Raw genomic sequence first — 12,775 nt, 5'->3', positions numbered from 1 at the left:
TACATCACAGTTAATAGCTTTCTAATGAAAGGAAAAACCTGAGATTGATTATATATAGACGGTATAATGTAATTATAAAGACATTCTCATATACTCCCCAGATAAAGACCTTGGAGCCATAATTCAGCCAGGTATAAGGCATCGTTGATTTACTGTGAGTTCACAGCTAATCTTCTGCTCAACATCAGTGGCTGCACTTCATTCATAAAAAGTATGCAAATGTTGCAGTGTCCTTAATTAAAAAGCCTTAGGCAGAATCAAAGCAGGGTCATTTTTCTCATGTTCAAGTAATGAAATATTTTCAGACATCATCATGTGCATGTACAACTTTGCTGCTATCGGTTGCAATGGCGATAGTGTGAGTGAAAAGCAAACTATAAATCTTAGTCAATGTTATGTCATTCATGATTGACAGTTCCTCCATCCCATGCATCTATCTATCTATCTATCTATCTATCTATCTATCTATCTATCTATCTATCTATCTATCTATCTATCTATCTATCTATGTACAAACAAAATTCAGTTATTCATTTTTTTCAAGTAAGGTGCATATTTTATCTCTTTATAATTAAAACAACTTGGTGATCAACACAGTTAAATAAAAGTACCACAGGCACTCGGTGAGGGCCTTATACAATGTGAGAGATTTTTTTTATATTTAAAACAATGATTAAAAACAAATAAAAGTAAACACTAAAGTTAGTTAAAAACAGTAAATGTAAGATTGACATTGTGTAAGAGAAGAGATAAGTGGAGATTGAATGAACAAATAAGATATAAACTATAAATCAAAGAAAAACATTGGGATCTTAACCTGACAGGTGTGCTCACCTGTCATAAAATGAAAGTGTTCATACCTGTCTAGTATAATTAGCATCTCCACAACAGGAAGTACATTATATTGAAAAACTGGATTGGATATGAGCAGAACCAGTCTTTGTAATGACATTATTGTACCGGTTTGTACCGTTCGTTTTGGCCCCCGGGCCACATGTTTGACACCCTGGCTTTAAAGCGAAATAACTGTTCCATGAGAAAATAATTCATCTGCAGTTGTTATTCCGCTTTTATATTGAACCACCTGTTTGTACACAATGAAGAGCGACCAAAGGTTGAAAACTACAAATCCCAAAAAGCTTTGCGCCACTCATTAGCGTGTGTTCTGCATGCAGTGGGGAGAAATGTAGAGTGTTAGGAGGCGGAGAGTCAGTCTGCTCACTGTGGAGCTGTGTAGGGGCAGCAGGAGGAGCCGACACCGACAGAAAGGAGCGATTCAAAGAAAGACGTGAACGTTGCTCAAATGCACAAAATTGGGCTTTGAATTACGCCGGGAGCAACGGTCGTGTGGTTTATTCGGAGCCTTTGGTTTGGACAGAAAGGGTGTAGACTACGGACACGGCAATCCCCTTTACCCCCCCTAAAACAGCGAGAGGAATCGGAAAGAGGTGAGAGGAAAACCGTTTGGGACTGTGAGACATTTAAAACTAGCGAAGACAGAGAAACGCTCCACAATTGGCTCAATTGAAGTTGAAGGAACAGTTCTGGTGGGCTGTAGGAACATGACCGTCTTCAGTTAGCCTTTATATGATTTTTTCCTTCTTAATAAATGCAGTTGTTCGCCGGTCTAGTCATTTTTTAAAAGCCCCCATAGGTGTAAATTGTATCCCATTAGAAATGGGTGAGGTTTGTCTGCTATACAAAAGACTTGCGCTTCCTTTCCAGTCAGCTGAAGTGAATTTATGTCGTTTTCTCTGATGGATGTATTTTTTTGTTTGTTTTTTTGGTCGCCTTCCGTCTTAAGACAGCTAAGGTTTGATTTATTGAACACTTATTTGGAAGGCTTTGTGTTGACGGCGGGGAGCGCCTTAGAAAAACAGAAATGTGGAAATGCATAGCAGCCCGTGTAAACCCTTGTTATTTGGCAGTGTTACAAAGTAACCAGCAAGACTACGTGTGTGCGCGCGCACGTGTGCGTGTAAGCCTCTGGGTGTGTGTAAGCGTGTGATTTCTTGGCTGGGGAGACTGGGGAATATTTGCATTTGGTCCAGTATAGAAACAACAGCGATGATGAACAACTAAATAGGAAGATGGTTAAAGTGCAGCTGACCACCAAAGTGCCAGAATCTTCTCGGTGAGAGCTTCAATGGGCCTTTTTGCCCTCTAAAGTTTAATCATTGCTGCAAAACCTTAGAAAAAAGCGGTTATGTTACATTTACGCCCATGTTAACGACCTTTGTACGTGCAGGAAAGGGGGTCCTGTTACTTGGACTTTATTCCCCCTCACAGTTCAGGACGGATGTGGACTGTTTGGGATTTAAAGCCACATAGGAAGGAAGAGGGGATCAGTGGATAGACTAGAGAAACTGGACGAACCCCTGCCAAGAATTTAGTTGCAGGGCAGGCAGGCAGTGATGTGGGATGTGGAGGATGAAAGCACCGAAAAACCAGCTTGCCCACCTCTTGTAGCTCACTAAATAGAGTTCACTCTTCTTTGTAGGCTGGAAAATATCTGTAAAAGTACTGTGCATGATGATAAATGGTGTCAAACTGCTTCAGCTTATATGGAGACTCTTTAGGGCAGTAGATGTGTAAATAAATTACGCACTTGTGTTTTCCACTGCCTGCTTCTAGGAGAGTAAACTATGTCTCATCAACTGCTTACTTGACTAATTAGGACATATTGATGATTTTTTTTTAAATTTGTGTCTTCTCATTTTGTTTCTGTTTTCCAGGGAAGGAGGCAGGCTTAGTGTGTTATTGGAGAAAGCCATTCAGCACTGGCAGTCTATTCCATGTTAATGTAATGGAAACACCCTTTTGGTCGGTGGCATCTGAAATGCATCAGTGGAAATATATCAGTAACTTCCATGGCTAATTCTATCAAGCAGCGGTGGCTTGAGTTTGCCAGTGGATGCACTCAAGAGCCGAGTGCCCTGCCATGCCCAGCGCCATGCTAAGGCAACACATTCATAATAACAAGGAGCACTTAGTTCAACCAGTGGGGAAGCTATGGAAAAAGTTGGTGGAAAATCTATGGTTTAAACCTCAATTTTAAACTTCCTTTTTTCAGTTTGACCTACATTTTCTCTAACGCTTCATAGCTCAGTTGCTTTTCCTGCCATCCACAGCGACTCTGCTTTTTTCTCTACTTTTCACCCAGCTTGCCTTCACTCTCGCTGCTTCTTAAAACCAAGGACATCTAAAGTGCATCCTTCTTTTGCACCTGACAAAATGGATGTTCGAATTTAAAGCCAGCCTTTGTTGGAGATGAAAATGTGAAGGGGCGTAATGAAGGGAACCTGAAGAGGAGGAATAGGTGGAACAGCAGCACTAGATCAAAATGGCCCAAACCAGTTTGCTGAAAGGGAAGCGCTTTTACTGCCGGGAGTGGGTATTCCATAAGATCCAGCATTGCCTCCAGGAGAAAACCAACAACCTCAGTGGAGTAATCAGCACTCCCAGTAAACAGCCCCCGTTGGCACCTGGTGGTAGTGCGTCCAACCCTGGCACCCTCACAGCAGGATCTGCAAAGTCGGGTAGCTCCTGGGGTGTGTTGCTGGTGGGAGGGCCAGGGAGTGGGAAAACTGCACTGTGTACAGAGCTGTTATGGCCCACATCAGCCCAGGGAACCCACCGCGGTCTACACCAGCAAAGCCTGGCTTTCCACTTCTGCCGGGCAGATGACTCGGACACGCTGTGCGTCGGCGGTTTCATCCGAGGTCTGGTGGCTCAGATTTGCCGCAGTGGGCTACTGCCAGGATATGAGGAAAAGGTGCGCGATCCGGCTGTGCAGAACACTTTGCAGCCTGGAGAGTGCGAGAGGAACCCCACAGAGGCTTTCAAGAGGTAAAGACACGCACACTCACACAGTTAAAGTATGACTGCAAGCAGATGATTTCACAGATTAGCACCTCTTTATAGTGAGACGGATAACTAATCCATGTCGACAGGACCTCATTCTTTGCTTAATCAATTAGTCAACATTGATAATAAAAGCAAATTTTGCAGCTTGCCCAATGTGACTATTATCTGTTTTTGTCAGCTTTTATCTCATTGTTAAATACTGGATGATTAGACATGTACACCACCATCCTGTTTTTCAGTCTCTATCAGTTTTTTCCTGTTGATTCATTAAAAAAAATAAACTGATGCAGTTATATATCTTACTGAAACAGCTACCTATTGCAGCACTGCACAAAATTACCTGAATTATGATTCCTTTTTGGAAAATATAAATCTGCCTATTAAGTGTTTCTTCATATCTTCTTGCAACTTTAAGTTTAAAAAAAAAAGAAATGGTTAAAAAAACGGTGTTTCAGGTAGTAACGGAAATCTAGGAATTTGGTTTGACTAGAAATGTAAAGTGCAGTCAGCCCATCCCCCCCAAACCTACCCTCTCCACCTCCTGACCCTGATGCACCTCCCCCCGTTTATTTTTTTTTTCCCTGCACACACTCATGACATAGCTCCGCCCCAGTAGCCTCTCCAGTTATTTCTTGTCATGGTTTTGTCTGTCCCCCCCGTGCGACATGCTGGGTGGGACTGTCCCTGCTTGGCTTCGGATTCAGGAAAGGTCAGATATTTTTAAGTTGTAGCTTAGCTCACGAGGTGAGAGACTCATGAGAAAGAAGCTTTGAAGTAGCACTGACTCACTGACCTGGGTGAACTGAACTGTGATTGTTAGGTTCACCTGGGTCAGTCCAACACTGTGCAAGATGATGAAGTGCACATGTAAGGCTGAAGTACAGTAGGCTTGTGGGATTCGAGCACCCTGCCCGGACATGTAATACGATCAAGATGGACTGTTATTGCAGACGGGGGCTTTAAACGGAGCTGCGTGTGTGCGTTACTTGCACGACTTGTCTACACAGTATAGGTCAGGCCGTCTATGCAACACAGGCTGGAATGCAGCACTGTACACACACGCTCACGTTTCTCATCTGGCCATCTGGTGATGCTTATTGTACCATCTCAGCATCACACACAGGAAGAAAAGTAGGTCAAATGTTCAGTAAGGTAAATCATTTTTCAATTACTCACCAGAGTCAACCTAACCCACTTTTTTTTTTTTTTTTTTTTTTAAACCCACTCATTCCTAAGGGAATGCTTGTCTTGTCATCGTCTTGTAATCACAAGGCTTCCACCAATGATTCAGACTTCAGTTTGCCCCTCTGAGGTAAAACACAGGTTATCATAGAAACATTGAAAAATAGACTGAACCCAACAGGGACAGATTTTTCACTTCAGCTCTGCTCTGTGTCACTCTGAATGTTGAGGGCCTTTTGCGGACACTTCACTGAACCCAGCCTCGTTAAGCAAATATTCTGTAACACTCGAGACCTCAGGCTTTAAATCTGCAGACAACAAAGGCACAAGGCTTATTATCTCTGACTGTTGTGTTCATCAGCCACATAAACAGTTGAGTAAATGCCTTATCGCCATCTCAGGTGTAAAAGCATCCCAGGCGCTGTTGTACACAAAAATCTGAACAGATCCCCTGCTGATCGAGATGCTATCTGGATTCAGGAAGTCAAGATTGCATCTGGCAGTGGCATTTAGAAAAGTACAAAACAAAGAAGGACGTGGAACAGTGTTATTCTATGAGTAGTAATTTACATCAGGACTAACGTTTACACAGGGATTCACATCTTGTTTTGATTCAACTACCTTTGGGTTCACATTTATTGCAATAAAAGTCACACAAGTTTCATTTAGTTAAGGGTCTTGTTTAACACGTTTTTTTTTTTTTTTTTTTTTGAGGAGCTGTTGACCCCCTCCTCCTCCTCCCCTGCCTTCCAGCTGTGATTTTAAACATTACCTAGTGAGTGAGTGCAAGAGGCCCTGCAAAATTCTTTGGCCTAGTCAAAGACAAACAAGTCAGTTTTGGTAGTAATCACCAGCACTGTGTTAATACAATGGGTTTACATGGGTTTACGTCCACTTACTTCCACTCCGATACCACAACTAACCAAAATTTGGACATTTTAATAAATCCCTGCACATTTTTATGTTGTAATCCTTAATTTCAGTGTTTTATTGCTGACAGGTTACAAACAGATGTAGCATGAGCAGTGACTTTAATAATAAGAAGCAAATGTACTATTTAAATGAAGAATATCTTCAAAGTAGAGTTAATTTTTAAGTATCACTAGAACAATCTTGCATTTTAAGATGGGTCCTGTGGACATGATGATTAAATTAACAATAAATGGCAATCAAGTGAATAAACAGAATTAAAGCAAGTTCTTAAAATTTACCTGATTATCTACTCATTGATTCATTGATTGGATACTTATCTGTCGGTCCAGTATCTCTGTTAAAGGACAGATCAGTTCAGTTTTGATGTTAGTTCATGTTTACTAGATCAGATGTCAGCAGTGCATCCGTAAACCTGCGTGTGGAGCACGGAGAGTGCTAATGACGAAAGGTCAGGACTTTGGAGGCATTTCACGCTGGCACACAACAAGTTTTGTTCATTTCTTTGCAGTTGTTTGTAACTTTACCGATTCAACAGCAAACGGTGATTCGACGATGACGGAAAAGAGCAGTCGATGGAGGTTTTCCTTGTTTCCCCCGCTCTTAAGTCCAATTTGCTCAATCGGATGAATTTCCATCTTAACTCATTCACTACCATTGACGTCTATAGACGTCAATTGAAAAACTTACGTTGACTGCCATTGACGTCTATAGACGTCAATTACGTTTTTCAATGGGAGGGGCTAGAATACGTATGTACATTTTATTTTTTCATATATTTGTAAATAAATTGTTTTGATAAAACATAACCTTTCTCAGTGTTATTTCTGTTTTATAGAAGTGAAAAACTATTTTATATGTTAGAGGTGTCACAAAGCAAGAAATATTAGTGTCAAAGGCACTTTTCTGCTTGAAATGTATTTTTCACAAAAAGCACGTTTTCTCCCTTTTTTTGGTCAAAACAGGCATTTTTGGTGGAACCCACCTCTCTTCTACAGCTGATTACTAAAGAATGGAAAATGGTAGAAACAAGCTTTTTTTTTTTTTTTGGATGAAAGAAGAGAGTCTGTTCTTCATTTTGGTAGGTTCAGCGTTTATATGATCATAACACACAGTTTTCTGTGGCTCTTCAAAAATGAGTAAAAATGCTCAAAAACCCTGGCAGTGGGGAGTTACCTGATTTGAAAATGGCTGGCAGTGAATGAGTTAACCTGTCTGTCAACTGCTCTGTAAAGTTTGCAAAGGAGCAAGTGGTGAAACAGAGAGCAGTGGAGGCAATACAGGAAAGAGGCACAGAAAAGCAATAATTCAGAAATCTACATGGGAATTTATGCTTTCAAGTTTCTCAAATCCTGTTTTTTTATTTTTAATTTTTTGTATGTTGGATAGACAAAAACATCTGAAATGCTTTTTCTGAGTTTTTTTGGCCTAAAATAATAGAAAGGAAATAATCCGAAGGTCAGTAAAAAAAAGAAAAATCTGTGGCCTTAATCGTAACATTAACAAAAAAATCCTTTAATAGATTATTATCATGACTTTAGTTCTTTTAGCCAGACTTTCTATAAAGTCTTTTTTAATTCATGCCTGCATCAAAAGGCAGTTTCACCTTTTAATTTGCCCTTTGTGTGCTTCAAGTCTGCCAGTGCCAGCGTGTGTCTTGTTCAGACAATAAACTTCATAAAATAAACTTTGGTACATTCACTGCTTGCCGTCAGAGCTATCTAAAGGCTTTGACACTTGAGTTGCAGTGTATCATCAAAGATTCGACTTCCAGACAAAGCCAAAGCACATTCCTCTGTCTTTATCGCTTCTTCTGTAGTCTGTGTCTTAGCGCTATCAAAGGCCACTGCCATGTTTTGACTGGAGTCCTCCCGTTTGAATCAGTTTGTGATTTTTAAACAACCAGTCAGCCTCCTGTCATCCAACATGCGTCACTTTCTCCCTTCAGGACAAAAGAGCTGGCTTCGAATAGGTGGAATTAACTCAGTCGCGTTGGTCAAATGACAGGCAACAGTTGCTTTTTTTTTTTTTTTTTTTTTTTTCCCTGATGGGACAAAGCAGGCTTTTAGTGTAGGTGTGACTTATATGTGGATCTGTTGTAAGGCTATTATCCAGTAAGCAGGAGTTAAGTTTGAATTGCAGCTGGATGAGTTTCTATTTTTATAGAAAGGGCACAGACTTCAGAAATGATGAATGACTGTGGCTTTAACTGGTGAAAAAGATTTGAACTTTCTTGGCAATGTTTTATTCCCTGAAGAATTGTCTGTGGAAGAAATTGATGATGCAGTTTTGAGATTTTCCTAAAAGATGGTTAGAAATGTTGATTTTCTGGCAGCTTCATCAGACGGTTCTTTGTAAAAGATTTTGCTTGTTGCTTTGTTCCAAACAACTGTTGATACTCTGGAAAAATAGTCACATCAGTCAAAGCTAAAGAAAAATTAGATCAGCTGTTCTTGCCTCCGGTGAGATCATGAATATTGTTAAACCTTTTTTTCCCTAGTCATTTTTTTTTAGACAGTATTGCAACAATGGGATTTCCTTTTTAAGCATCTTGACATGTGACCGATTATGCCAGAGAGATAAATGTAGTGACGTTTGCGAAGGCCTCTGATCTGATTGTTACCTAAACAAGAGAAAGCTTTAAATAATATAAAATTAACGTAAAACTGTGACCTCACCCATATTGGCTGCCCGAGTCTGAAGTAAAACTAACCAAGCGGGAGCTCTGCGGTGTTTTTTTCTCTTTGTGTTGACTTTTTGACTGTTACACGTTGGGCGGCCGTGCTTATTGGGGTTAAGGGACCTTAAATGAAAGCAGCTCGCTGGCTTTCATGTGGTGCACGGCTGTGGAAAACTCGCTGCAGATTAGGCCCACATTTTAGAAACCAAAAAAAGACTCCCAGTGTGACGTATCAGCTCCAGTAGAGCAGATGAGGAGAAATGGCAGCACTGGTGTGGCTGCACCGATGACTCAGCAATCTAATGCCAACGTCTGTCTCCACACCACCGGCTATGTGTGTACTTTTTGTTAGAGCTTATTTGTTTGTGGATATGTCTGCCTACATGCTGCATGTGGATATACAAAACTGATTCATGTAATTGTTACCCTCACACACTCACAGTCAGCATTGCTGCAAGTTTATACTCATTCATGAAGTGGAGCTCCTTTCTGATTGTTCATTTAGTCTACAGAATATTGGATAATTGTGGAAAATGTAAATCATGTTTGTAGAACCCAAGATTAAATCTCCATATGATCTCACAGTCTAAATAAAAGTCTCTAATTTATTAGGGCTTGGAACAGAGGAAAACAGCAAATCCTAGCTTTTTTCAAAGCTAGACTTGCTGAATGTTTGCCTGACATATTACTTAAATGGTTAAAGCCCCTGAAAACTTGATGAAAACTTGATGAGTCAGTTACAATTTGAAACTTTCAAATTCAATACAAGCAAACTTCTAAGACTTTCTAGTGTTTGAATGGTTTAAAGAAAAGGGTTAAAAACAAACTGGACAAGTCTTCTGTGGCTCATCCGGATTGTGTGGGTGTGTTTTAAACCCGTTTGATTGATAATGGTCTGGAAACCTAAGCAAACAATCCCACAACTGTCATCGCATTTTGCTGCAGAACCCTGATTGGTAGAGATGAATATGAGATCACCTTTTTCCACCAGAGTTCCACCCACTTGAATTCTAAGGAGCTTGGAAGAAAAGTGTCTGGACTTCTTTAAGTCTCCTTGAAGATGTTTCACCTCTCATCCGAGAAGCTTCTTCAGTTCTAAGAGCAGTTGGTGGAGAGTCCCAGTTTTTAAGCCCTACCACATGTGGGACCACCACATGTCCCAGTGGATACTGGACTACCTCACAGAACGTCCACAGTATGTGAGGACACAGGGCTGTGTCTCTGACATGCTGGTCTGCAGTACTGGGGCCCCACAGGGAACTGTGCTGGCACCGTTCCTCTTCACCCTCTACACTGCACACTTCTCCATCAACTCCCCACGCTGCCACCTACAGAAGTTCTCTGACGACTCTGCCATAGTCTGCCTCATCACAGGTGAGGACGACTCAGAGTACAGACAGTGGACTCTGGACTTTGTTGACTGGTATCAGCAGAACCACCTGCTGATCAACGCCGGGAAAACCAAGGAGTTGGTGGTGGACCTCTGGAGACGCAGACCCACCACACTGACACTGGTGAACATCCAGGGAGTGGACATTGAGATAGTGGACTCTTATAGGTACCTGGGTGTTCACCTGAATAATAAACTGGACTGGAGCCACAACACTGATGCTCTTTACAGGAAGGGTCAGAGCAGACTCCACATGCTGAGGCGGCTCAGGTCATTTGGAGTACAGGGAGCGCTTTTAAAGACCTTCTATGACTCTGTGGTGGCATCTGTCATTTTTTTACAGTGTTGTATGTTGGAGCAGCGGTTTATCGGCAGCTGAGAGGAAGAGGTTGGATAAACTCATCAGGAAGGCCAGCTCTGTTCTGGGATGCACCCTGGACCCAGTGCAGGTGGTGGGAGACAGATGGACTCTGGCCAAAATAACATCTCTGATGGACAGAGTCTCCCACCCCATGCATGTAAATGTTGCTGAACTGCAGAGCTGCTTCAGTGACAGACTGCTGCATCCTCGATGCATGAAGGAGTGTTTCCGCAGGTCCTTCCTCCCTGCAGCTGTCAGACTGTACAATCAGAACTGCTCCCAACAAACATAGATGTTTACATCTGTGCTGAAACTGCAATAAGTTAATTAACCGATTCGGACTACAACCTGGTTTACCTCTTATCTGTAGTTATCTTTATTTAATTTAATAACTGTACAGTACTCTCTGTATATAGTAACCATTGTCCTTAATGTAAATATGTAAGAAAAATTGTGTATCTTTCTGTTCTGTGTCCTGTGTACTGTTTGTTTGTATATGTGTCTTTTTGGCTGCTGTTACAACCAAATTTCCCCTTGTGGGACAATTAAAGGATTATTCTATTCTATTGAAGTGTATTCGAGAAACTTAAAGAAGTCCAGATGCTTGTCTTTCCAAGCTCCTTAGCTTACGATGACCTTGACGGACACCCACTTTCAACCCATCGAAACAACTAAGGACCAAAAACAAAGACAAATTTTGCTCATTGGAGCACTTCTCGGGGGCTTTAATCGAATATTGAGATTATTTTTAGAAAGCAGAAAGCTTCAGCATCACTCTGCTGCCCTTTGTTACCAGAAATCTGTGAATCCAGGTAAAACCTCTGCTTGAAGGTTTACCTGTCAGTGCTGAAATCCTTCCCATTGTGTGTATTTGTGTGCTTAAGCTGCATGGACCCAGCTGTGGGTCTGTGTACATCTGTGTGTGAAGAGAGCAGGAGCACAGCAGAGTACTGGATGAGGACAAGAGGGAGGGGAGGGGGGCCCAAAAAGGATAAAATTTCAGATTCCTTTGACGGTATTGGATAGCTGGCCAGGAATGCACACCTCGTCTGGGTTGGGAAGAGCTCGGGGGGATTTGGAATAGTTATGGTATGAGGAGGTATGCATGGTGGCAATGAAAGAAGTGTGTTTACACTTTGTCAAATCATTAAAGAGCATCATTATATAGATGCATAACGTTGAATGAGGAGATCCCGTTTTATTATAATTTACCAAGAAATTGGTCCATTTTGAACAACTACAATTGGAATTACTTTGGGTAATAAGTTGACTATAATACTCTCACACAGTGAACAGTGTAGTCATTGTGTGTGATCAGTCTCGTGAGATGCTTTCAAATAAAAAAATAAAAGTCATAAGACTCACATTTTAGTTAATCTAATCTTTATCACTTTAGCAATGGTCTATTAAGAAGATTCTTTTCGGACTTGCCTTTGAAAGCTGTAGCTGTTTTTGCATGAAAGCAACTTGGATCTCTTTTCATATGCTTCTCACTTCCCCCTGACCAAGCAGTCTCCAACACACCATTTCTCGGTCAAGCAGGAGGCATTTGTCTGCTGAGGGATTCAGCGCAGAATTGATCGTGCAAATCCATTAAGAAGAGATCAGATTCTTGCATTGTCCAGCAGGTTTAAAGAACCGCTGAAGAGAACACTTTTCAAATACTTACAGGGCTTTTCTAAAATGATTTTTGTTTTGTTACTTTTGTGTTATGTCAGATAATCTGCCTTCAAGGTTTATACACCTGTTTTGATGCCACAGGCTAAAGCGTGGCCTGAAGTGGAGCATGGCTGAGATGTCGGAGCCCTTTTCCCAAATCCTCGGATACTTAAGACGTCAATATAGTAATTCATTTTTCTACCAATGGCACAAGTAGGTGCAGCTTTTCATGCTGTATGCCCACATTATAGCCTGACATAAACCCCCACCTATTGCAAATGTGGTGAACACTATACAATGTTCAAAAAATAATGCTGTCTCAAATTACTCTAAATAAAAGAAGAAATACACCAGATCAGCTACGGTCTTAGAGTTGTCATTAAGCTGTCAAAAATGATACTCACATATTTTGTCATACTTTTTCTGTTATTGTTTTATGGTTGTCCATAAACTGCCTTTAAAAAATCTTTTTTTATAGGGAATCTTTTAAAAAATATATAATTCAATTGAAAAATTAATAAATTAAGATGTAAAGGGTGGTGGTGGACACAAGTTCATCAAGAAGAGGAGTTGGGCCCTAACTAGGCTTTGTTTTGACTCTAAAGTCTGCCTCGCAAGGGCAGCCGCCGGTCGTTGGCAGCCTGCTTCCACCTGGGAATGTCTGCGGGGGCAGATGAGGCGAAGAGAGAGCCCCAGGAGGCAGTGG

The 12,775-nt window shown here is 41.2% G+C and overlaps 1 protein-coding gene across 1 annotated transcript in view; it reads left to right on the top strand.

Annotated features, from left to right (window-relative positions):
- The first annotated feature begins 1,151 nt into the window (after nucleotides 1-1,151).
- ankrd50 (ankyrin repeat domain 50) overlaps nucleotides 1,152-12,775 on the top strand; it is a 41,008-nt gene continuing 29,384 nt past the window's right edge. Inside the window, exons 1-2 of the mRNA XM_085285457.1 lie at nucleotides 1,152-1,448; nucleotides 2,736-3,849. Coding sequence (XP_085141583.1) covers nucleotides 3,344-3,849 — 506 coding nt within the window. The 5' untranslated portion in view covers nucleotides 1,152-1,448; nucleotides 2,736-3,343. The remainder of the gene's footprint in view (nucleotides 1,449-2,735; nucleotides 3,850-12,775) is intronic.

Source organism: Mchenga conophoros, linkage group LG2, assembly GCF_057382185.1.
Source record: "Mchenga conophoros isolate Kocher_MC1m ecotype Shallow Benthic linkage group LG2, M_conophoros_male_GT1.1, whole genome shotgun sequence".
NCBI lineage: Eukaryota > Metazoa > Chordata > Actinopteri > Cichliformes > Cichlidae > Mchenga > Mchenga conophoros.
Note: the sequence above shows the minus strand (reverse complement) of the source record. Positions and strands in the feature narration are given on the sequence as shown.